The sequence below is a fragment of the Cricetulus griseus genome, chromosome 6 (genome assembly GCF_003668045.3).
Source record: "Cricetulus griseus strain 17A/GY chromosome 6, alternate assembly CriGri-PICRH-1.0, whole genome shotgun sequence".
Lineage (NCBI taxonomy): Eukaryota > Metazoa > Chordata > Mammalia > Rodentia > Cricetidae > Cricetulus > Cricetulus griseus.
The window spans coordinates 29,117,780-29,139,387 of NC_048599.1; the positions used below are offsets into that span (position 1 = coordinate 29,117,780).

A 21,608-nucleotide genomic window follows, 5' to 3' on the forward strand; every position below is an offset into this window, starting at 1 on the left:
TTTTGAAGTGTCAACATATCCTTACAGAGTGTTTATGTATGATTTTAAAAGTCTTTTTTACATATACTGTCTTACCAATTTTTTTGAGACATGGTCTTGATACATTGTACAGGCTGGTCTCTGATTCATGGGCTCAAGCCATTCTTCTACCTCAGCTCCTATGTATACCATACCCAGCATATGTTGAATTAGTGACGCAGGGATGGATGGCTTTGTATGGATGAGAACTGAGGCTCAAAGATTAGTGACTTCTCAGTGTCACAGCCAGTACATGGCTGAACTGGAGTCCTTGTTCTAATAAAGGCTGGACAGCAGGCAAGTGGTCCTCCCAAGGCTTTTGAGGCAGTGGCTGCTGCAGTTTTAGGTCATGGGCTTGGGTCAGGATCTTGGTGGTATAGCAGAGTCTCTTAAAGATGCTTTGGAGTGTATATGGTGCTCTGGGTAACAGTGGTGTGAGGAGTTCGCATGAGCAAGGGTCAAAGTGATATTTTATAGAGCAGTAATTGTCGGTCAGCTCACTTTGCCACCTGCTAGGGTTGCTAAACTGAGCAGAAGCAGATACTTGAAGCAAGCTGGCATAATGTGTCTAGTGAGGAATGTGTGGCAATGGTATGGCTGGAGAAAGCTCTAGAACATCAGAGTTGAGCTCTGTCAGGATTCTCCAGACCATGGTGTGCTGTCATTGATACTTGTGAAAACCAGGGTGGGACCCTTCACCTACTGCTTTATCATGGACATCACACAGCTGTTTCCTGAGGGCTCTGGCTGCGTACCCTGTGACTCTCAATTTGGTTATATGTGGGCTCAAGGACCTTTCTCAAGAATTGGCTTTAAAAAGCTCCACAAATTACACAGTGAAGTCAGTGTCTTGTGGCATTGCTGCTATCACTGTCCTGAGTTAAAATAGTCTGTAGATAATCAGGACAAAAATAAAATGGAATCTGAAGGACGCCAAGGCAGATGATTGGTGACCTGTCGTAGGGGTTGCAGCAATTACACTGCCATGCACATGGGATGCAGATTTGCTTTCCTACTTGTTACCAAGTCTTGTTACGCACAACTTTCTGCTTTGTATTCATAATTTGAGGAGAGCCCAGAAAAGAAGTCTGGTGAGTGGCCCCTCTGTCCATCCTGGGGCTCCTTGGTACTCAGTCAGGGTTCCCTCAGAATGAAGGCTCTGAGACCCGGCTGTCAGCCCGTTCTGGGTTTACTCTCTGCTCTGTCCCTGTGCATCTTCTAGTTCAAGCTACATTGCTGTCTTTCCCAAGTTCCCAGTGGCCTGCAGCTCTTGGTTGCAGAGCCTTCTTCCAGAGCCCCACCCAGACTGTCCATCCCAGTGCCAGGCACCATCTGCTTCAGTGGATGGCTTTGAGGGGGTCCCATCACTTACCCTATTCTGTGTTGAGCCTGTTCCCCATGTGTTGAGTACTCCCAAACTATTAGCCTTCATGTCAGCAGAGAACTTGGGTGAAGGGGCTGTTCCTTCAGAAATGCTTTGTCTCTATTCCCTGGGTGCTGTTACCATGTTGATGACAAGGTCTGGGCAGTTGCTTAGGTCTTCAGCACACTTGTGTTTATAGCTTATCACTATATGGAGCCTCCCGAGGCTAAATTCACCAGGCTACCCACATTCTTGGGTTCCTGTAAACGGTCGCATAGGCAGTATTGCTTTGAGATGATCCGCTATCCACTTTTTATTTATAATAAACCATTCCCATCAGCAGTGGTGTCATGTTAATGGTAGACAAGAGATGGATACAGAATCTGTTCAGTCAGGTATCAAGATCCCTCCCACACTGCTACTTTGTTGACTGTGTCTGCTTTGCTCTACCCGTGCTCTAGTAATGCCATCAAAGGATTCTGTCTATGCCCACATCCTGAATCTGGGTGTGCAGCAGAGAAGAATTAATTTTAGAAGAAAATGTGAATACAGTTAATGTGGCCAGGAGGACATTGTATTCTCCCATCCTAGTCACTTGGCACTTCCATCTGCTCACTGGGAAGAAGCCCTGAGGATCTGAGATGGCCAGGCTGGGGTGGAAAGGAAGGAGTAGCAGGGTACACGAGTGTATATTTATCACAGCCCTGGTCTTGCTGAAGATGCAGAAGTCAGTGGCAGTGGAGAATGGGTACCTGGAAACTGTGGAGCCAGGGGATGACCCAGACTTCAGAGTAGCAGTGTAGAATCTGAAACAAACCAAAAGCGCTCATCTGAGAACCCAGCTGCCACAGAGACTCTACCCACCCCCTTGTGCGTGCCAGGCAGCTGGGAGCTGTGTGTGAAAGTGTATGCATGCACATGTATTCTGTGCTGAGGCAGTTTCCCCCTTAGCCACCGTCAGTTTTTATCTTGAAAATCTTCAAACCTATTAAAAGTTGGAGTGATTCTAGAATGTATGTTTCTTACCTATAGTTACAGAATATTAAAGTTTCCCACATAGCTTTTGCTTTTTCCCTGTAGAGATCATATGTAGTAATATCATACATGGTACACACATATATATTTAATATATATGATTAATATAATGTATATTATATGTAATATTCTATGTATGTAGGCATTGTGTATGATTTCTGAATTATTTGAAAACTTAACCTGCTATAATCTCCTTATCCCAAATTCAGAGTATTTCTCTGCAAAGATGCCTCCAGAAGTGAAAGTCAGGTGGTAAAGGTCATGTGAGGGGTGGGACAGTACTGCCTTTCAACCCTGTGTCCCTTGAGGGTGTGCCTGCCCCTGTTGTCCCATGTTCGTGGTTGGGAGGGAACATCTTGGGAATGAGGTGTGGAGGTGTGGTACTCATGAAGGGACTACCGTCCTGAAAGGTGAGCTGGGTGATGGGGAGGACCAGACTCAGTAGACAGGCTCTTCTGCCTTACCCTCTTCAAGGCAGGGTTGGTTTGGAAGTCACAGTTGTCCAGATTGGGGTGCGTGGTCTTCCTGCATGTAGTTCTGCCGATTTCCACCTCCAGCATGTATTTCAGGCCTTTCACCACCTGAAGAAACCAAAGACCCAAGAAGTAGATTGCTTGGTATAGGATGCAAGGGGTGGGGATGACTGCCTCTCCAGCTGGTGAGGAGGGAGGTAAGGAGGGTGCTGTGGAGCTGGGCACAGGGAAGGCAAGCTCAGGACTTGCCAGGAGAGCTGCTGAAGATGAGCAGACCCAGACTTCAGCCATCTGTCTTCCTTGCCTGCTGGCAGTGCCGCATAGCCTCTTTTTAGGTAGCTGTTTTCTACCTGGAACTTTGCACTCTGGAGAAACATCCCGGTGGGATAGCCACAGCCACAGGTCAAGCCCGCCAGACTCTCCATCTTATCTGTCATCTCAACCTACCCAAAAGCCCCCATTGACCTGCAGTGGTGTTTAAATGGGTGTCAAGCTTTCTGGCTTCTGCACTCTTGTGGAAACTAACGGATTTTGAGTTTCAAAATAGCCCTCTCCACTTGGACACAACTGAGTCTTAGTTCTTTTCTTGTTTGTGGTTTCTGTATAGTTGGAGGAATAATCTCAGTCTTAATCAAATAGCATGCGAAATAGTCTCCAACGTCACGGGAGCACACAGGGAGAATGCTCTGTGCATTGTGGGGGACTGTGGGCACTAAGGCCCAGGGATCTGGGGCTGGTCCTGGGAGTGCTGAGAGTGCCACACACCAGCGTGTCCACAAAGCATCCTTTCTAATACAACATACACTCTTAAAGAGCTTATAGTTGCCAAAAGAAGACTATAGAAGCTGCCCTGATGCCGTGGCCTGGAACAAGCATGAATGCTGTAAAGCCATCATCCTCAGAGCACGGCCTTTCTGTAGCCTTTTCCCTGCAGGCCCCAGCACACGGGCTTTGAAAGTCAGCTCGCCATGCCAGCAGAGTGCTACACAGGGCCTTTATGTACAGCAAATGAGAGGTTGCCAGGCATCTCACCCCTGTCATGTTAACACTTGTTTTTGGGACACACAGATTAGCAAGGCTGGCTGTGCCCTCTAGGATATCCAGGGAAGGAAAGTTCTGAGTGGATATAATCGGTCACTAAGAAGGCTGACTTTGGATGGTGACAGACTTTGGGCAGACTGGAGGAAGAATTGGTTTTGGGTCTGAGAAGGGAGTGGGCCCAGCTCTAGGAGGAAAATGAATGGATCCCGTGGGAAAATTGTGGACTGTGGGTGAGGGATACTGACAGGAGATGACCCAGACCCTGGACCCTGGTAGGGCAGCTCTGATTAGTATGCTGTGGCCTCCCTGCTGGGCTGTCAGCCTCAGCACACCACTGTAGGCCCCTTATTCCTCCACTGCCATTTCTTGTTGTCATTGATGGACTCTGGCCAGAGGCTTGGTGGTTTTATTAAGAAAAGGTCCCCAGCTGTCATGCTTAGCTCTGGGTGACACTGGTCTTAGCTGCAGTGCAACTCTGCCCGGATACGGTAGGTAACAGGCTATGTGGCCCAGCTCCTCAGAGCTGTCCTGAGGGACCAGCTGCTGGTCCTAGCTCCTCACCTGTACCAGAGCTTTGCTGACCCGGGACTCCTTAAACAAGAAGATGTCGTTTGTGCAGTTGTTGAACTTTTCCACACTGTGCCTGGCTGCCTTAAGCACTCCTGGGTTATTGGTATTTATTTTTTTGGGAAATCCTGGCTTCACACTGGAGTTCAAATCTTTGGAACAAAAATCTGAAAGAAACAAAAGAATCAGAAAAAAAAAAAAAAAACAAAAACATTGATGTTAGTGGAATACTGGCTCAATGGGTTATGCCTTATTTCCTGGTAGTACCCAGTTCTCTCAGCTCTGTGGTCCCAGCTCCTCCTCCGTCTTCACCAGTGTGCCCACCTCCTGTTTACGCTGCCATCTGAATATTGTGCATCCTCAGTACGTTCTTTACTTGAGGTTGAGGACAGATGCCATGGACTGTCCAATAGTATAGTTCCAGTCCCCTGGTCCCTGCTTATATGGTTTTTTCAGAACCCAGGTTTATTCTCAACATGGAGCCCCAGACAGTAGAACTTTAGATAGGAAAAGCGTTAATTTGCCCAGATTGTTTTTGAGGCTGGCTGTGCTTCCCCTAGTGTCCCTCGTGCACTCCACCTTGTCAGAGTGGCCTTTGTGCATGTCTGCTCAGGCACACTTTAAACACAGCCTGTGATCTCACACCTCTCGTGCACTGGCTCCCAAGGAACTGGTATACAGATCTTCTCCCTCCTGCTGAGTGAATGTTATCCCTTGAGTTTTGGGTCCAGAGCCTGGCATGCTGTGGGTGTGAGAGGCTAGTCAGCTGGTTTCTACCTAGACCTGTTTTCCTGTACCAAGGAGTCCATATTTGTGTGTAAAAAATGGGGGAATGGTGTAGGGGGCATCTATTTTACAGCTAGGTAGAACTTGGAATTCCAATTTCCCTCTTGGGACTCCCTGCTCCCAGAGTCCCAATGGGGCTAACTGATCCTGAAAAAGACTCACCTCATTGGAGACCCTGATCCAGTCCCTTGCCCAGCTCATTCATAGGATCCGTTCCCAGAATCCCATTGGCCAGGGTGGCTGAAGTGAATTTGCTCCCTTAGTTTCAGAGTCTGGACTTAATTAGTAGCAAACTAAAAGAATCAGTGAGCCAGTTTGCTCCCTACAGCAGAAAGTGGCTTGTGCTTCTTATTTATTTATTTTAAATAAAAAATTTTTTTTGCAGATTTTTTTATTTGAATTAGAAACAAGATTGTTTTACATGACAATCCCAGTTCCCTGTCCCTCCTGTCCTCCCCTACCACCCCCCACAACTAAAACCCTACCTATCACATATCCTTTCTGCTCCCCTTGGATGGTGAGGCCTTTCATAGGGTGTCATCAGAGTCTATTGTATCCTTTGGGATAGGGCCTAGGCCCGGCTTGTGCTTCTTAATGTCTTGAATTTGGGTTTCTTTTTATTTTTAACTTTTTTTTTCCCTCAATGGTCAGGGATGAATTGTATATGAATATAAAAAAGGCAGCATTAAGAAACAACATCCTAAAATTCACAGGCAAATGGACAGAACTAGAAAAAACCATCCTGAGTGAGGTAACCCAAAAGCAGAAAGACAAATATATAGTATATTCTCACTCATAAGTGGATATCAGACACAAAGCAAAAAGATATCCAGCCTACAATCCACAACCCCAGAGAAGCTAGAACCCTCTTCCATAGAAGCAGATGCAGAAATACACTAACCATTGGGCCAAGCTCCTGGAGTACAGTCGAAGTGAGGGAGGAGCCATAATATGAACATAGAAGTCAAGACCATAATGGGGAAACCCACAGAAACAGCTGACCTGAGCTAGTGAGAGATCACTGACTCAGGTCTGACAAATGGGGAACCAGCATAAAACCGAACTAGATTCCCTTAATATAGGTGACAATGGCGTGACTGGCCACTGGCAGTGGGTCCAAGATCTAACAAACTGAATAGTGGAGCCCATTCTATATGGAGAGATACCATGCTCAGCCTAGACACGGGTCTAGGTGGGGGGAGGTGCCTTGGTCTGCCTCAGCTAGATGATGGGACAGACTTAGTCCTCAACACTAGGCTAGGGAGTGGGCTTCTTTGAGGCAGTGTTAGACTTTGAGCTGTTCTTATCAGCTGTGCTGACTTGTGTGAGCTGCTTAACCTTCTTGAGCCTCCGTGTTCCATCTGGGGGTGATGATGACACTGACCTCTCCAGGTAAGAATAAATTGAGGCAGTTGACATGAAGAAATAGAGTTAGTATTATTCAGTACTGTAGGTATCAGGTACAATATGGCCACAGGAAGGATCTCTGAGGACAAACATAGTCATTGAAAATCCTAGTACACAGGCTGGGCCAGTGGTTCACTCAGGTCCAGCCCCAGTCTGTACCAGTTTCAAGAGCCTACTAGGGGAATCTGTCATACCCAGGCATAGCTATGTCTCTAGGCCTTTCTATGGGAAGCAGGTGGCCGCATGGCTGTAGGCTTCTTGCCTAAGCAAACAGACATCGTACTGGAGAGGGGCAGGGGATGAGGAAGAGTGTGACCAGCAGCAGGGAACCTTCTTGGAAGAGGTGACACATTGAGAAAGAAGACTGAGTGTGGCAATTTCCTAAATTCTGAAGACTGGGGATACTTCCCTGGGCTCTACATGGGGGTATGGGCAATTTAACTCCTAGCTACAGAGTGAAGCCATGTGTTCAGATCAGACATATTCAGCCTCCCTGTTGCCCTTGCCTTGTGATGGCCTTCAGGGGTCCAGGTTCCCAGCTGTTTGTCCTGAGAGAGGTGCCTGAGCATCCCCTATATTATGGCCGAGGCTCTTACTGGAAGCATCAGGAAGGGTGGTACCTCAGTGGGTAAAGGTGGGGTTCATTAGCACAGCAGAGCAAAGGCCTGACCACAGACTTGGTGGGAGGGTACTGTCAGGAGGACCCCAGGCCTCCTAGCACTTTTGAGTGTCATCCCTGAACCAGTTTGACTAAGACTCTGGTCAGGAGCAGTTTACTGGCCACTTCAAAGGGCAGACTGGAAGTTCAAGAATCCTCAGCTGGTAGTTACAGGGCCTGTGGTGCTCTCAGGTTCCAGAGTGAGGGTGGCATTCATTTGGGTCTGTGACAGAGAGGCCTGAAGGAGGTGACCCAGAGAGGCTGCTGTAGGCAGGAGGAATGGGGAGGACTCCTTTCAGTTTCACACACCAGTAGGACAGTAACATGGTAGAGACAGGGAACTGACAGTTCTCCAATATCTCCTCCAAAGGCAGTGTTAACTATCACATTGTGGATGTGGCTACTCTGTTCAGTTACGATCCAGAGGATGCAAGTACAGCATTTTCCAAACACAGAGTATAAATAATGAAACTCCAGGACAGGTGAGACAGTTGGCACTGGTGCCTTCCCCAAACCTCTCACATAGGCAAGAGGGCTTTGTAGAATGAGCCCCCAGATTCTGCCCATGTCTCTCCCTGGACAACTGGGGCATAGAGATAGGAGGGAGGCAGGAAGGGCCTCTTAGCGAGCAGGAAGGCTGCAGGGAGCAGGACACTGGTAGTCGGATCTGAGGCCTTACCTACACTTGGTCTTTCTTTCCTCTGCTGCCAGTTCTGTTAACTACCTGTTTGCCCACCACCCACTGGGCTGCTGTGGCTTGTCCCTGTCTCAGAGCAGAAGCTGCCCTCCCCCGCTCTTGTCCTATCTCCATAGTGCCCAAGTCACAGCAAACCCATCAGGTCTTGGATTCTGAGGCTGTGTGTCCCCCCTCCCCCACTGATGACACTACCGCTGACTTCTTGGCACTTGGTTTGCTATGAAGGAGGAGCCCATGTCCCTGGTGTCTCTTGGGTATTCCCTTTCACTGTGGGTTCCCTGAACCCTCTGCCTGATCCCCTGTGACTGGATCTAGCCTGCTTCAAACAGGAAGAATGACAAAAGCGTTATGCATAAGTGCTGTCCTCCTTTGGTGGGAGATGGTCAGTTATCAGCATTCTTGTCCATTAGAGGCAGGGCCCCCAAACTTTATCTGTGTGCCGAATCTGCTTGCAGGAGCAGTTATCACCCAGATCTCTGTGGGCAAACAGGCATTCATGGCTGGGCTAGCAAATCGGCTAATCTGCCCGTGTCTCAGCTTACTCCACCCCTCACTGACCACCAACATGCTGACTGCAGGAAGGATGAGTGTCTTACTGGGGTCCCTACAGTAAAGTCACAGGCAGGAAAAAAAAAGTTAAACACAGGCTGTTTGACTGAGACCCCTGCCTCTGCCTCTGCCTCTGCCTCTGCCTCTGCCTCTGCCTCTGCCTCTGCCTCTGCCTCTGCCTCTGCCTCTGCCTCTGCCTCTGCCTCTGCCTCTGCCTCTGCCTCTGCCTCTGCCTCTGCCTCTGCCTCTGCCTCTGCCTCTGCCTGTCTCTGTGGTGGGCCCTAGTTCAGAACAGAACAGAAGTTGCTCTCCCTATCCCTGATGTTGACAAGTTGGAAGTAGCTGTTACCAGGATCTAGAGCCCCTTGTCCAGGGTCTTTCCCAGGCCTCCAAGAGTGTCCTGGGAAAGTTGCAAGACTGGCAGGCCAGGTCCCCAATGCCTCCCCTACATACAAGATGGTCCAGACAGCCACACTGAGATGCGTCCGGATGACCCTTCTCTTACCTGGGGAGTATGCCCCCTGGGAGTCGGAAGTCAGGCAGCAGAGGGCAAGTAGAATGGCCAGCCACATGGTTGCCTGGATGAAGGTCAGCATGCGGTGGACCAAGGCTAACTAGTCTAGAGGTGGGTGGTAAGTAGAGCCGCGGCACCAAGGCAGGGTGGGATAGCCTTGATGGGGGCGGGGTTTCTCGTTGAATCATTTTAACCAGAAGCACTTCATCTCCAGGACCCGGGGCCACAAGAACAACCACTTCCTTTAGAGAGGTTTCTAAGCTGTCATCATTTGCAGGGGAGAAGGAAGAGAAGTGAGACCCATGAGCAAAGCACCCTCCCTCCTGCCCTGGGGGAGAGGGAGTTTTCTACCACTCACCACACACAGGGGATGCTGAGGTGAAGAATCCAGGGGATTTTCAGAAGCAGAATCACTTGACTCTCTAAATTTCCAGCCTCCCCAGCCCCCTGCATCCTGCATCCGGTCGTTTTGAGTAGCCCTCCTCAAGAGATGAGACACCCTGCTGCCCTTGGTGTGAAGGATTTCACCTGCAGGAAAGCTACTCATACTTTCCAGAGTTCTTGAGGAGGGGCACATGGCTTCTGCACCTCTGACAAGCCCAGCGCCGTCTGAGTGAGTTAGGGATCATGGCCCACTGTAGGCTCAAAAGCCATCAGAGGAGAGGACATTGTGTGGACAAAGGTCTGATTCTGGCTGTGCCTCTACTTCCTGCCCAGCTATCTAAATCAGGCTTTGCTTCCTGATTCCTGCTGCCATTAGAGTAGGATCAACCCATGTGCCTCAGTTACCTCCTGGGGAATTGTGGTAAAGCATTGGGAGCTTCCTCAGTGTCGAGGCTAAGGGTCGGAGTAGAGCAAGCTCTAACCGACCTCAGTGTGGGGAGAGAAACTTGCCTCTCAGAACTAAGCTAGAAAGGTAGTGTGGGAAGGATGCCTGGGTCCCACTGGCTCCTGAGGAGACAGTCCCAGACTGCCTGACATACAGATGTAATCAGATCCTGGAGGCTTAGCTCCAGATGAGTCCTGCTGGGTCCTACTGAAATCCAAACAGAGCAGTCAGGGTCTGTGGGACATGGGCAAGCTATGTAGTCTGGGGTACCAAGAGGTTTCTGGGTGCTTGGAGGTTTGTTGATTGGGTAGTGTGGTATTTAATGCTGTGCATAATGGGTGGTATTCAGTAAGTGGCGGTTGTTATGATAGCCCCTGTGGTCATTCCCTGAATGGCCCTGGGATCCTCAGTTTTGGCTGCTAGGGTCTGGGACGTAAGATTTCCAGTATATATGGGGTTCACTGCAAGTGATAGCTTCAGTTTTAAACATCCACTGAGGGGTTGTATGTCAGAACACAGCCCACAAGGATAGGAGAGAGCTGTTGTATCTCCAGTAGTAACCAGAGCATCAGTGATTTAAAAGTGAGAGCTGGCAGTAGATCAAGCAAGGTTGGCTCCTTGATCCTTCCACTGCTGGACAGTAGGGTGCAGTAAAGGACTAACTCAGGGATTTGAGTTCCCAGCTCATGTGCTCTGTGAAGGACCCCAAAGCTTCTGTGGAGACTTGGAGGAGGACTGTGTCTTCCATAGTTGCAAAGCCAAGGTTGCAGAACCTCATTCACCAGTTGTCTGGATAGAAGTTCCAGCCTTGCAGGATGCTCTTGAAATGAGAACACTGCTTGCAAAAGAAAAGAATGGGAAGTTCCTGGAAGTTGGGATGGAGGAAATGGGAAGATTCCAGTGACGCAGGCATAGTGAACCCCTGAATTCCTATAGGTGTTCATTGTCAGTGAAAGGTGGTATTCTCAGTTGGCCACCCTGGGCACTGAGCCTGAATTAAGGCCAGCCTCTGTGGAATCCCCAAGGTACTGCCTGCCCTTAGTTGAGCATGCTGACAGCCTTCTGGGTACTAAGCCTGTATTTTGGCCAGTGCGGGTCATCCCCTAGCTACTGCATCTACACGTGTAGAGATTGCATGGCGCATGTGGCCCTGTCGGTTCTGAACTTGTGCTCAGGTCAGAGTGTAGCACAGGGCCTGGAGCAGCAAAAGTGTGAGGGTACCTCCTGGTCCTGGGGTTTAAGTAGACCAGCCTGTAATATTCCATTGGAGGCCGTGTGCACATGGTCACCTGGGTATTAACTCTAAACTGAAAACCATGCAGTTGGCTTCACAAGTACCAGTCAGTTCTCTGGTGGTCAGTTTGCAGCTTGCCCCAGGATACTGCCCCAGGATACAGGATGGGGTTCAGTGTTCTAGTGACTGTCCTGAATTCATCAAGGAGGCAGACCCCATAGGTACTGCTGGACTTACCTGGAGGACAGATGTGGATAACCCTCTTGGTATTGGGTTTGTCCTAGGAGCCATGTGAGAGAAGCCCTCGGGATGCTTGTCCTGCAGTGAGGGAAGTACAGATGCCTCCTCAGTACTGACTCTACATTAGGAAGCAGCCCGTTTATGGTCCTCCGGATACTGACACTTGTATAAGCATTATGATAGACCCACTTTGGTAAAAGGCTTGCCCTGGTGAGTTAGTGAGTAGTGTTAAAGCAGTTCCCTGCAGACTGGACCTCCCCTGGGGTCCTTGTGTGTGCAACCCCCTGAGAACTGGACCCATGTAATGATAACTCTTTCTGCCAGCCGCCTGAATTCCGCCGCCACATTAGGGCCCCCAATTAACACACAGGGATTAATATTAGCTACAATGCTACTGGCCAATGACTGGGATTTCTTATTTGCTAGCTCTGTCTTAAGTATCAACCATAACCATTAATCTATATATTTTATAAAGACTTACCTTACGGAGGATGCCAGCGGCATGTGTCCTCTCTTCCTGGGATCACATGGCGACTCTCTCCCTTTCCTACATTTCCCAGAATCCTCCTTCTCTTCTAGTCCTGGCTAACTTGCTTCCATATTGGCCAACAGCGCTTTATTTATCAACCAATAAGACAAACATATACACAGAAGGACCTCCCCCATCAGACCCATCCTGGGTGCATTATGGGGGATGTCCCTGAGTACTAGTAATGTCCTTGGGGTGTCATTGTTGGCAGCTGCTTTGGTACTGTTCCGGCATTTAGGATAGCAAGAGAGATATCACATGGGTAAGACCCTGTCTGGCAACCTGAGGGGTGTCCCTATGGTGGGTTAGGAGCCTAGAACCCTGTGCTGCACACTCATATTCCTCTGTGGTAGTCTAGGCAACCAGATTTTCCTTCACTGCACCTTCTGTGATGGGTCACTGTACTTTTCAGGTTGTAATGCTTAGTTTCAACTATTACACGTTGTTTCCCTTTTAGTTTTGATTTCTTACATTGTCCTGAAGAGGATAGAAGTGGTGGTGGTGGTGGTGGTGGTGGTGGTGGTGGGTTTTTTGAGTTTGTCAGAGACTTTCTGTCTCCATTCTGGTGGACTTGAACTCAGGAGTGCTGCAAGCTCATGGCCGTACAAAATTTCCAGTGGCTCCAAGTTCTTGTGTGGATTTGAAATTCATGGGCAAGAGGGGGAGTTTTAGAAAGGAGTTTTATTGCTGGGTGCTTAGGAGAAAGAAGGTAGAGCTTTTGGATGGCAGGAGCAGGTTCCAGGAAGCGGTACCATCAAACACCTGCTAGTCTGAAGCTTTTTATAACACTGATAGCAGGAACTGGGGTGAGGCATGGGGAGGCCACTCAGTGGCACACCTACAAAATGCCTGGTCACTGAGAGGAGTGAGGATGACAGGAAACCAGGACTTCCTTCTTGTATTTCAGGCAAGGATAGAATGGATGATGAGATGACAGACCTTCTTGGAACTGCTGCTTTTAGGACCTTTGCCTGGCCGGGTTTTACTTCATGTTCTCGTCTCTCAGACCTGCCTTCTGAAGAGGAATTTGGGTGATGGCTGACCTGTTTCCTGCTTAAATGGACTTGTTGGGTGGCAGTGGCCACATCAGAGGAGCAGCAGGTGGCAACTGAGCTTCGGGAGATTGGCCCACCAGGAAGCAAAGCACTGATGGGTGAATCTCGGATAGGCAAGGTCTGCAGGGCTTCGGCTCCAGAATGTTCCTTGCTACTGCTGTGCCTTTACGTGTTCGCCACTGCCATTTTTCTCTGGTGTCTGGCATGGTGTGAATGTGTGTGTGGTGATCCCCATTGCCTTGATTATCTCATGGAAATATCCCAGTCTACTGGGCATTTTTATCTGTGGATTATTAAGATCATTCCTCTTAAGTTGTACTGTTTAACTGAAGTAAACATTTTATACAATAATAGTGCTAATTTAGATGGAATTTTGATGATTAAGGGTTTTTAACAAATGTAATAAGGGATTATGATAGAGGTTAGTTTAGTGGGAAAATTAATATAGGTAAAGGTAGGATATAGTGTTGCCCCCTACCCCTGATAGAGCAGGGGTTGCAGAGGGTAGAAATGGGACCAAGGGAGTGCCACACAGCTAGGACTTATGAGATTCTCTTGAGGAGCAGTATAGACTGTGGCTTAGGTTACCAATCAAGGAAAACCACTGAGTCCCAGATGCTAGGTGAGCTCAAGTGCTTTTAATCTTAATGTTGTGAGAGGTGTCCACAGGTTTTGGTGAGCATCATAGCTAAAACAAAACTTTAATGCACGCCTTTAATCCCAGCGCTGGGGAGGAAGAGGCAGGCAGATCTCTGTGAGTTCCAGGACAGCCTGGTCTCCAGCGCGAGTGCCAGGTAACTGCTAATTCCCAGGGAAACCCCTTTGATGCTGAACTGTGGCCTTCCGTGAGGTGCAGAATTTCAAGTGCATTCACTAAGTACTCTCCTTTGTGTCTGGGTGGGTGTGAGTCTACGTCACGCGAGCACGAGGGCTTCATGTGCATGTAGATATGAGGTTGTGCATAGGACCATGAAAGTGTGCCTGGAGACCAAAGATGGGCGCCCACTGTCTTCTCTCACTCGCCACATTACCGTTGGAGACAGGATCTTTACTGAGCCAAGAGAGCACTGATGCACTACACTGGCTGGCTGATGACCTCTGGGCATCTTTCAGTCTCTGCCTCTACCCCTCAGTGCTAGTTACAGCTATGCACCACCACATATGGCTTTTTATACAGGTACTGGGGGATCTGAACTCAGGGCCTCATGCTTCCCTGGAAGGCATTGTGGTGAATGACCCATCTCTCTAGCCTGGTGTTGAGGACTAGGCTTGCACACACACACACACACACACACACACACACACACACACACACACACACACAGCACACACACACAGACACACACAGACACAGACACACACACAGACACACACACACCACACACACACACACACACACACACACACACACACAGGAGAGAGAGAGAGAGAGAGAGAGAGAGAGAGAGAGAGAGAGAGAATTTGATTTCTTCTTTTTGTGTCTTTATCCATATTTATAATAAAGGCTGCATGGCGTGAGTGGGGGTGCCATCTTCCCCTTCTACTTCATGGAGTAGCCTGGGGAGCACAGGTCACAGTTCTTTAAACCTTAGGGAGATTCATGGTGCTTCCTTGGGTCTTGGGCTTCCTTTCTGGGGATAAAGGTTTTGTTTTACTGCTAGTTGGTTATTGTTTATCTGCTTAGATGTTTCTATCATCTTGATTCAATTTCAGTAGGTCCTATGTTGTCATAAACTTATTAAGATTTTCCATTTGAGAGGACTATCAGTTATAAAAGCATTGCTTAAGGAGCCTCTGGATTAGAGTGGCATCTGATGCAACATCACCCTTTCTTCTAATTTGATTGAACTTAGAGTCCACCCTGTTGATGGGTTCCTTAGGTAACTGTGCCAACATTTTGTCCTTTGAAATAAGGACCTTCCTTTCTCTGACTCTTTGTTTTCCCATTCTCTTTCTTTCTTTTCTGTTCTGATCATTCTTCCTTCTTTCCATACACCGTTTGTCTTTGACTTATTCTTGTTTTCCTGTGCTCTTGAAGTGTTTTTGAGCTATCTCTGTTTTTGAGCTATCTCTGATTTTTAATGCTAGAATTTATAGCTATAAATGTTCCTAGAGGTGATTCTAATTTCTTTTCTTTGCCATCTTTATTTGTAGTTGCTACTGATCACTTCTACCAAAGAGACGTGAGGTGTGTTAATGACAAGGGAGCGCAAAGCTGTTCATCATTAAAGCAAGTCAGGGCAGGAGTTCAAGCAGGGAGAGACCCTGGAGGCAGAAATCAATTCACAGTCCTTGGAGGAGTGCTGCTTGCTGGCTTTCTCCTTATGGTTTTCTCAGCCTACTTTGTTATAGAACCCAGCACCACCATTCTGGGGTTGTTACCAGCTACAATGTGCTGGGCCCTCCTTTATTAACTAAGAAGGTGCCTTCAGGCTAGTCTACAGCCCTGTCTTTTGGAGTCATCTTCTCAACTAAGAGTCCCTCTTCCCGAATGACTTCAGCTTGTGACAAGGAGAAATAAAAACAACAACAACAACAACAAAAGCCACAAGGACACATGGTAAGGCCAGGTTCATTGTCACCTACTGGTGGGGACATTTCTTCACTATTGGCTCAAGTAAAGGGTCCCATTCTACAAATAACAAAGTTACTCTGTAGATAACAGGTACATGAACCTACAAAGAATGAAACTAGTGATATCAAATGAGCTTACACACCTCAGGAAGACTGTTCAGAGGACCAGCTATATGAGTAGTGAGTTCCTATAAGATGGAGGGAGTCTAACTTTTAGCCCCATAGTTGGGGTGGGAAACAGAGCAGGATCCAAATTTCCAGTACCCATCCAGTCTACAAGGCGTCTTCTGGATTCCATGCTCTTGGCTGTCAACATGCTTGGAGTACTTCTTGCCTCTCCTTCCACACCCTGTTCTCTCCACTCTCCTGCTTTGGAATGTATTCAGAAGAACTTGGTGGCCTGTTCTAGGCACCCTCCCCAGTGACACCAAGGGGCTCATTAGCTGACATCCCAGATTCTGAAGCCACTCCTATGGCAGTCATGGTGACCTTGGCAATAAGCTTTCAGGTGGGAAAGACATCCTGGTCATAACCTGTATCTGCACAGATGGGGCCTGTGCTCAGAAATGCCACTGTTCTGTGTATGTAGAACTTGTGAAAGAAATAGATGAAATTTTAGCCTCAGAGATTTAAACATCAAGTAAAACAAAATAACCAAAGCATAGTAAACTGTGAGAGTGCCAGCCTGAATGACTGCCAGAGAAAACTGAGGGAAGCAAGAGTGTTTTCCAGGATCCTTCCACACGAGGAGCAAGGATTAGAACAGGAACAGTCAGTGGGCACAGTAGGCTGTGCATATTGGTGCTTACCCACAACCTGACTGCCAGCTCTGCTGTTGCCACATGTGTGATCTGGACCAGTCAGCTGACCTCTAACAACCTTGTCTTTGTTGAGGGCATGTTGTCAAGATTATGTAAGAAATTTCATGTGAAACCTTACTGCGTCATTCGTCACAAGTGGTAGTGGTTGCTCTCCACAAAACTCCATGGTAGTTTGCTCACTTCTGAGGCAATACTGCAAGCATCAATGTATCCAGCAAATGTGGGATGCACTATTTTGGTTGCGGGAAATCACAACTTTTTTCTAAAGTGTATGCTTTTAAAATATATATATTTTTTGTTTTATGTGTATATGTGTGTCCCTGAATGTATGTGTATGTACTTGTGTACATGCAGGTGCCCATGGAGGCCAGAAGAGGGTATCACTTCCCCTGGGACTGTCATTTACAGTCAGTGTGAACTGTTTAATGTGAGTGTTGGGAACTAAGTCCCATGTCCTTTGGAAGAGCGGTATGTACTCTTAACCACTGATCCATCTCTCCAGCCCATATTTATCATTTGTTTGCGTGTGTGTGTGTGTGTGTGTGTGTGTGTGTGTGTGTGTGTGTGTGTGTGTGTGTGTGTTTCACAATGAGAAGGATTTATGGAACAAAGTTTTATTTTACCACACAAGGTATAATAAATCTCATTTTCCAGATAAATCATCAGTTCTATAGAGCACATAGAAGACATCACACACACACAGGCACCTGCATGTGCATATAATAAAACAGTAAACTAAGTTTTGAAAAGTGGTTCACATGGTGATTGAATAATCAGATTCCTACTCCAGCTTTCCCAATGACTGTCAAGGTCCCTTCAGCACTGTCTGCTTCAGTTTCCTCACATATATGAGAGAGAGAATGAAAGCACTGCCTGACACTGTGATTTATAATTACAATTATAACTATAAACAACTATATACAATCATAATTACAATTAATTGTTTGATCTTTGTTAATTTTCTTTCTAAGGTTTTAGCAATTGTCTATGAAATAGATTCGTAACTTACTGATTAATAGGGGAAGATAAATTTTATTACTTATCAAGAAAGGAAAGAAAAAATGGAGAAGCATTTTGGGTGCTTAAAATAAGCCTGGAGTCTCTTCTTCCACCAGGCTTTAGGTGTGCATGCTGCCTTCAAGATGAGCTTGCCATTTGTTTGCTTGTTGTTGCTGCTGTTTTATGAGGTTCTCCGGATGTAGCCCAGGCTTGCCTTAAACACACAAGCCTCCTTCATCTTCTCCCAAGATCTGATATGGTGATCCAAGATCCAAGATTCCCATGCCTTGCTGAGTTAGATTTTTGCCCTAGGCTACAGGCACATCTTCAAGTGTGGCCTAGTGTGAGAACAGGCCAATCTCAGCTGGAGACCAGGTTTGTTAGGTCTCACCATTTTTGCAAAGGATTCCTTTCGACATCCCACAGAAAGTTGGCTGTACCAACCACATTCTTATAAAACAGCTTAATTTATCTAATAGCAAAAATGAACTCCTGCTTTAGAGTCTATAGAGAGTTGCCATTTTCTTTGAGCCTCAAAACACAGTTGAAGCTGTTTAAATCAGTGTCTCCTGGTTAAAACCCTAATTACAACTCCTTGGATTTTGTTTAGGCTGATATGTCTCAAATGAGTCACATGGATATGGAATGAGATTCAGAAGAGTGACTTGTGGTTACAAATAAACTCAAACAAAGCTGATGCTGCTGGAGAGAGGAATTAAGAAGGTGAGATGTCCATTCTGGCTGTCAACTTGACTATATCTAGAATTAACTAAAACCCAAGTCACCAGGTACACCTGTTAGGAATTTATTTCTTACTTAAGTCATTTGAAGTGGGAAAATCTACCTCTAATCCAGATCCTTTGAGGTGGGAAGATCAAACTTTAATCTGGGCCACACCCTTTGCTGGCAGCCTATTTAAAGGGCATGGAAGAAAGAAGCCTTTTCTCTCTTTGCCTCTTTGCTGTCCCCGGTAATGTCATTCCTTCCTGACATTAGAACCTAATTCTTCATGATCCTGACATAATATACAGCCTGTAGGTCATTCTAATAAATCCCATGTATATTCATTGTTTAAATTCTGTCACTCTAGAGAGCGTGAGGGATAGAGAAAGAAAGAGGAAGACACTACAGTGAAGATCTTACTAAACAGAAAAGCTCCGCAGGGAGGCAGCCATTGGAAGGCCACCTGTGTTGTCTCTGAACATTCCCATATGGTTGAGAGCTCAGAGCACCCCACTCACATTGCAGAAGCAAGTCCTATGCCAAAGGGGAGCTGGTTCCCACATTCACAGTCTCTGTTCCTACAGACAAAGCCAGTGAGCCTTTGTCCTTCTGCTCTGTGGGAGGGTTCTGTCCCCATTGAAGTAATTGGTTCAGCATGTTGGACTTTGGTGGTTTCCTTACTATCATCTACTGTCTGTTCCCTCTCTGCGGGGAATCAGCCTTTGCTCAAGAGTCCGCAGAAGTAGAGTCATTCAGCACACATCTAGAGGCTTCTTCTCCTCATTGATTAGACAGAGCTTTGGGATGCTTGTTTATCATGTCTGGTCTTCTGCTTCTCTGCAAGACCTGAGTGGCCTGCTGTTAAGTTTCATTTAAAAATTTGCAGCATTGCCATTTTTGGGCTAGCCCTGACATCTAGTGGCTGCTGTTGTCAAGGTAAAACACAGCTCTTGCTCCACAAGGAGCAACAGTTTATTTGAAGCCAAATGTGAGTGATTATGCCAGGAAACATGAATGAATTCAGTTTGTCCTAAGTGACCAAGGTTCCCCCTGGTTATATAGCATTCATGGTCTTAGAAAAAGAAAAGAGTTCAAAATCAATGCAGAGTTGTCATTGGGTAAATGGGTTATAGCAGAGCGGGGAAGACTGTTATAGGTTTCACATACTATGTTGCAGCAAGTGGAGCTTAGGGTTGGTGGCAGCTAGTGGCTTCCTCATTCACTGCAAATATTTGACCTAATTGTCACAAAGATATCTGGTCACATAACCAAGAAGGGTCATCAGTGTCCATGGGAAGGACTGATGATGGCCAAAGATATTTTTGGCTTTCAACTGTAACATTCCACTTCTCAAGAATCATCACATTTTAATCAGTTAATCAGTGTGCAGATCTTCAAAACAGATGTGCCATTGTCAGAGAACTTAGTCTCATAGCAGATAAGGGAGCCATCTTATAAATCGAGAGCCACAACAGCCTTCAGGTAAAGACTCCATGGTAACAAGGGGCCTACATCATTCCTTCCTAAAGATGGCACTGATTGGCCTAATCCTGTCCCAGTGGCGTCTATCTCTCAAAAGTTCATCTCTCTCTGCATTGCTATACTGGGGTCTGGGTTTCCAACTAGGTTTCCAACCATAGAACATGGGCAGCTGTCCTCCAGCCAGCATATCTACTGAGCTGTTTCGAAGGAGGGCTTTACTCAAGTGTCTGAAAGACCTTACCATTTGTTGTTCTAAAGTCATGACACTTGGGAGCACAGGAAAGAGGACAGCTCAGACACTTGAGATGTTTGCACCAAGGAAACTAAAAATGAAAGGCAGTAGCCGTGCTAGCTCTGAGAGGCTTCCGTGGGCTCTCGGTACTTACTGGAAGGCTAGAGACACAGCATAGTCCTCCCTGTGTCTGCACCTCCCTTCCTACATGTGGCCTTCATGCACTGCACTAGGGTAGGTGTCCTTCTGTGGGCATTCTGAACTCCTGGAAGACCCATCTTGAAAGTTCTTCCTGCCTGCACAGTGGGATCAGGTTTCCTGAAAGTATACTTCATCTAACCTCCAGCTGCAAAAGCTCTCAAAATAGCATCTGAGAGAAGCAGTTCTCTGTGAGAAATGATCAATTGGGTTGTAAGTGTAGATATATGAGCAGGTGTCATCTGTGGAGACAGTTCGTGGAGAGGCTCTGAATTGCTAAGTGCTCTGAGTAGACTTGTGATCAGAGGATTTGGGAAAGGGCCAGATGGTGAGATCCCAGAGAAGACAGGTCTAGGATATCAGACTAGAATACATTCATTAGAAGAGAGAAAAGAAAAGACTACGATGGATGGGTGGAAAAGGCTTGGTGGATTAAAGGATGCATGGACAGAGCGAATGGGTTGCATTCTCCATTCCTTCATGTATAGCCAGCCCTGCCTGCCCAGTGTGCTTGATATGCACATGTCTGGCCTGTTGGAACTAAATTTTCCACACAACAGTATTTCTTGGGTGCCTGAGTAGTGGGCCTATCCTATGGGTCAACATGCTGTGGACCCTCTTGATACCAAGGAAACTCTGTGGGCAGTACAAGAGTTGATCCCAGGGGACTGGCATTTCCCTGAAGTCAGCATATCATTGATTCCAGATTACTGACCTCTCCTGGTGGGCAGCACGTAGGTGGCCCATTAAGTTTGTTCTAGAGGCATCATTCCAGGGACTCCCTGGGTGCTTGGTACTGTTTCCATCCACAGTTGAGTGAGGGTAGCCTACTCTGGGGTGGAATGTGTGTTCAGATGGCCCTGACACTAATAGGCAGAACATGAGGTTTTTGTACATGTAGCCTCTTGATAGCTGGGCCTATACTGGATGGCATTGTGTTGGCAGCCCTTTGAATACAGGTAAGGTCTTGGTGGCATCATGCATATATGTGGCCATTTCTGTGTTATTAGTGCACTAGAAGGCACATACGAGAAATACCCTTTGGGGTGCAGATGTAGAGGTTCAGGAACTCAAGCCCTCAACATTGTGGATCATCTGGGGTGGCCAGATACCGAGGTCCCATCTCAGCACACAATGGAACATGTCAAGCACCTGAGTTCCTGCCCATCTCCTCTGTGGTCTCACAGACCTGACAGAAGAAAAGAATTTGCCTTACCGCATCCTGGCACATTGCCAGAATGAGGAAACCCTCCAAGCAAACATCAGAACATAATAGAAGGTATTTACATACTCAAGAATTTCTATGCTAAACCTATAATTGCAGTTTCAGGTGAAAAGGGTATTCATTAATGTATTTAAGTCCTCATCAGAAGTCACAAAGGGTATTTTTCCTTTATTTTTTTTTAAACAGTGCATTCCCTCCTGAAATGCCTCCTCGCTACATCAATTCCTTCTCTCTGTCTCTCTCACACCATCTCCTCTCCTCTCCCTCTCCTCCTCTCTCCTCTCCTCCTCTCTCCTCTCCTCCTCTCCTCCTCTCCTCTCCTCCTCCTCTCCTCTCCTCCTCCTCTCCTCTCCTCCTCC

General features: G+C 47.1%; 1 protein-coding gene across 1 annotated transcript; it reads right to left on the reverse strand.

Annotated features, from left to right (window-relative positions):
* Positions 1–1,705: 1,705 nt before the first annotated feature.
* Positions 1,706–9,166, reverse strand: Cst7 (cystatin F). The gene is made up of 4 exons (XM_027421567.2): positions 9,100–9,166; positions 4,492–4,664; positions 2,881–2,997; positions 1,706–2,187 (listed from the first exon to the last, which is right to left on the reverse strand). The coding sequence occupies exons 1-4, from the start codon at positions 9,164–9,166 to the stop codon at positions 2,110–2,112; spliced, it is 435 nt and encodes a 144-aa protein (XP_027277368.2). The 3' UTR covers positions 1,706–2,109.
* Between the last annotated feature and the right edge of the window lie 12,442 nt (positions 9,167–21,608).

Excerpts from the sequence above, each read along its gene's own strand:
- Cst7 (XM_027421567.2), bottom strand. The coding sequence starts at position 9,166 with ATGTGGCTGGCCATTCTACTTGCCCTCTGCTGCCTGACTTCCGACTCC. Across the intron at positions 4,665-9,099 it reads CCAGGGGGCATACTCCCCAG|ATTTTTGTTCCAAAGATTTG; the intron begins GTAAGAGAAGGG and ends TGTTTCTTTCAG. Across the intron at positions 2,188-2,880 it reads CCAACCCTGCCTTGAAGAGG|ATTCTACACTGCTACTCTGA; the intron begins GTAAGGCAGAAG and ends GGTTTGTTTCAG.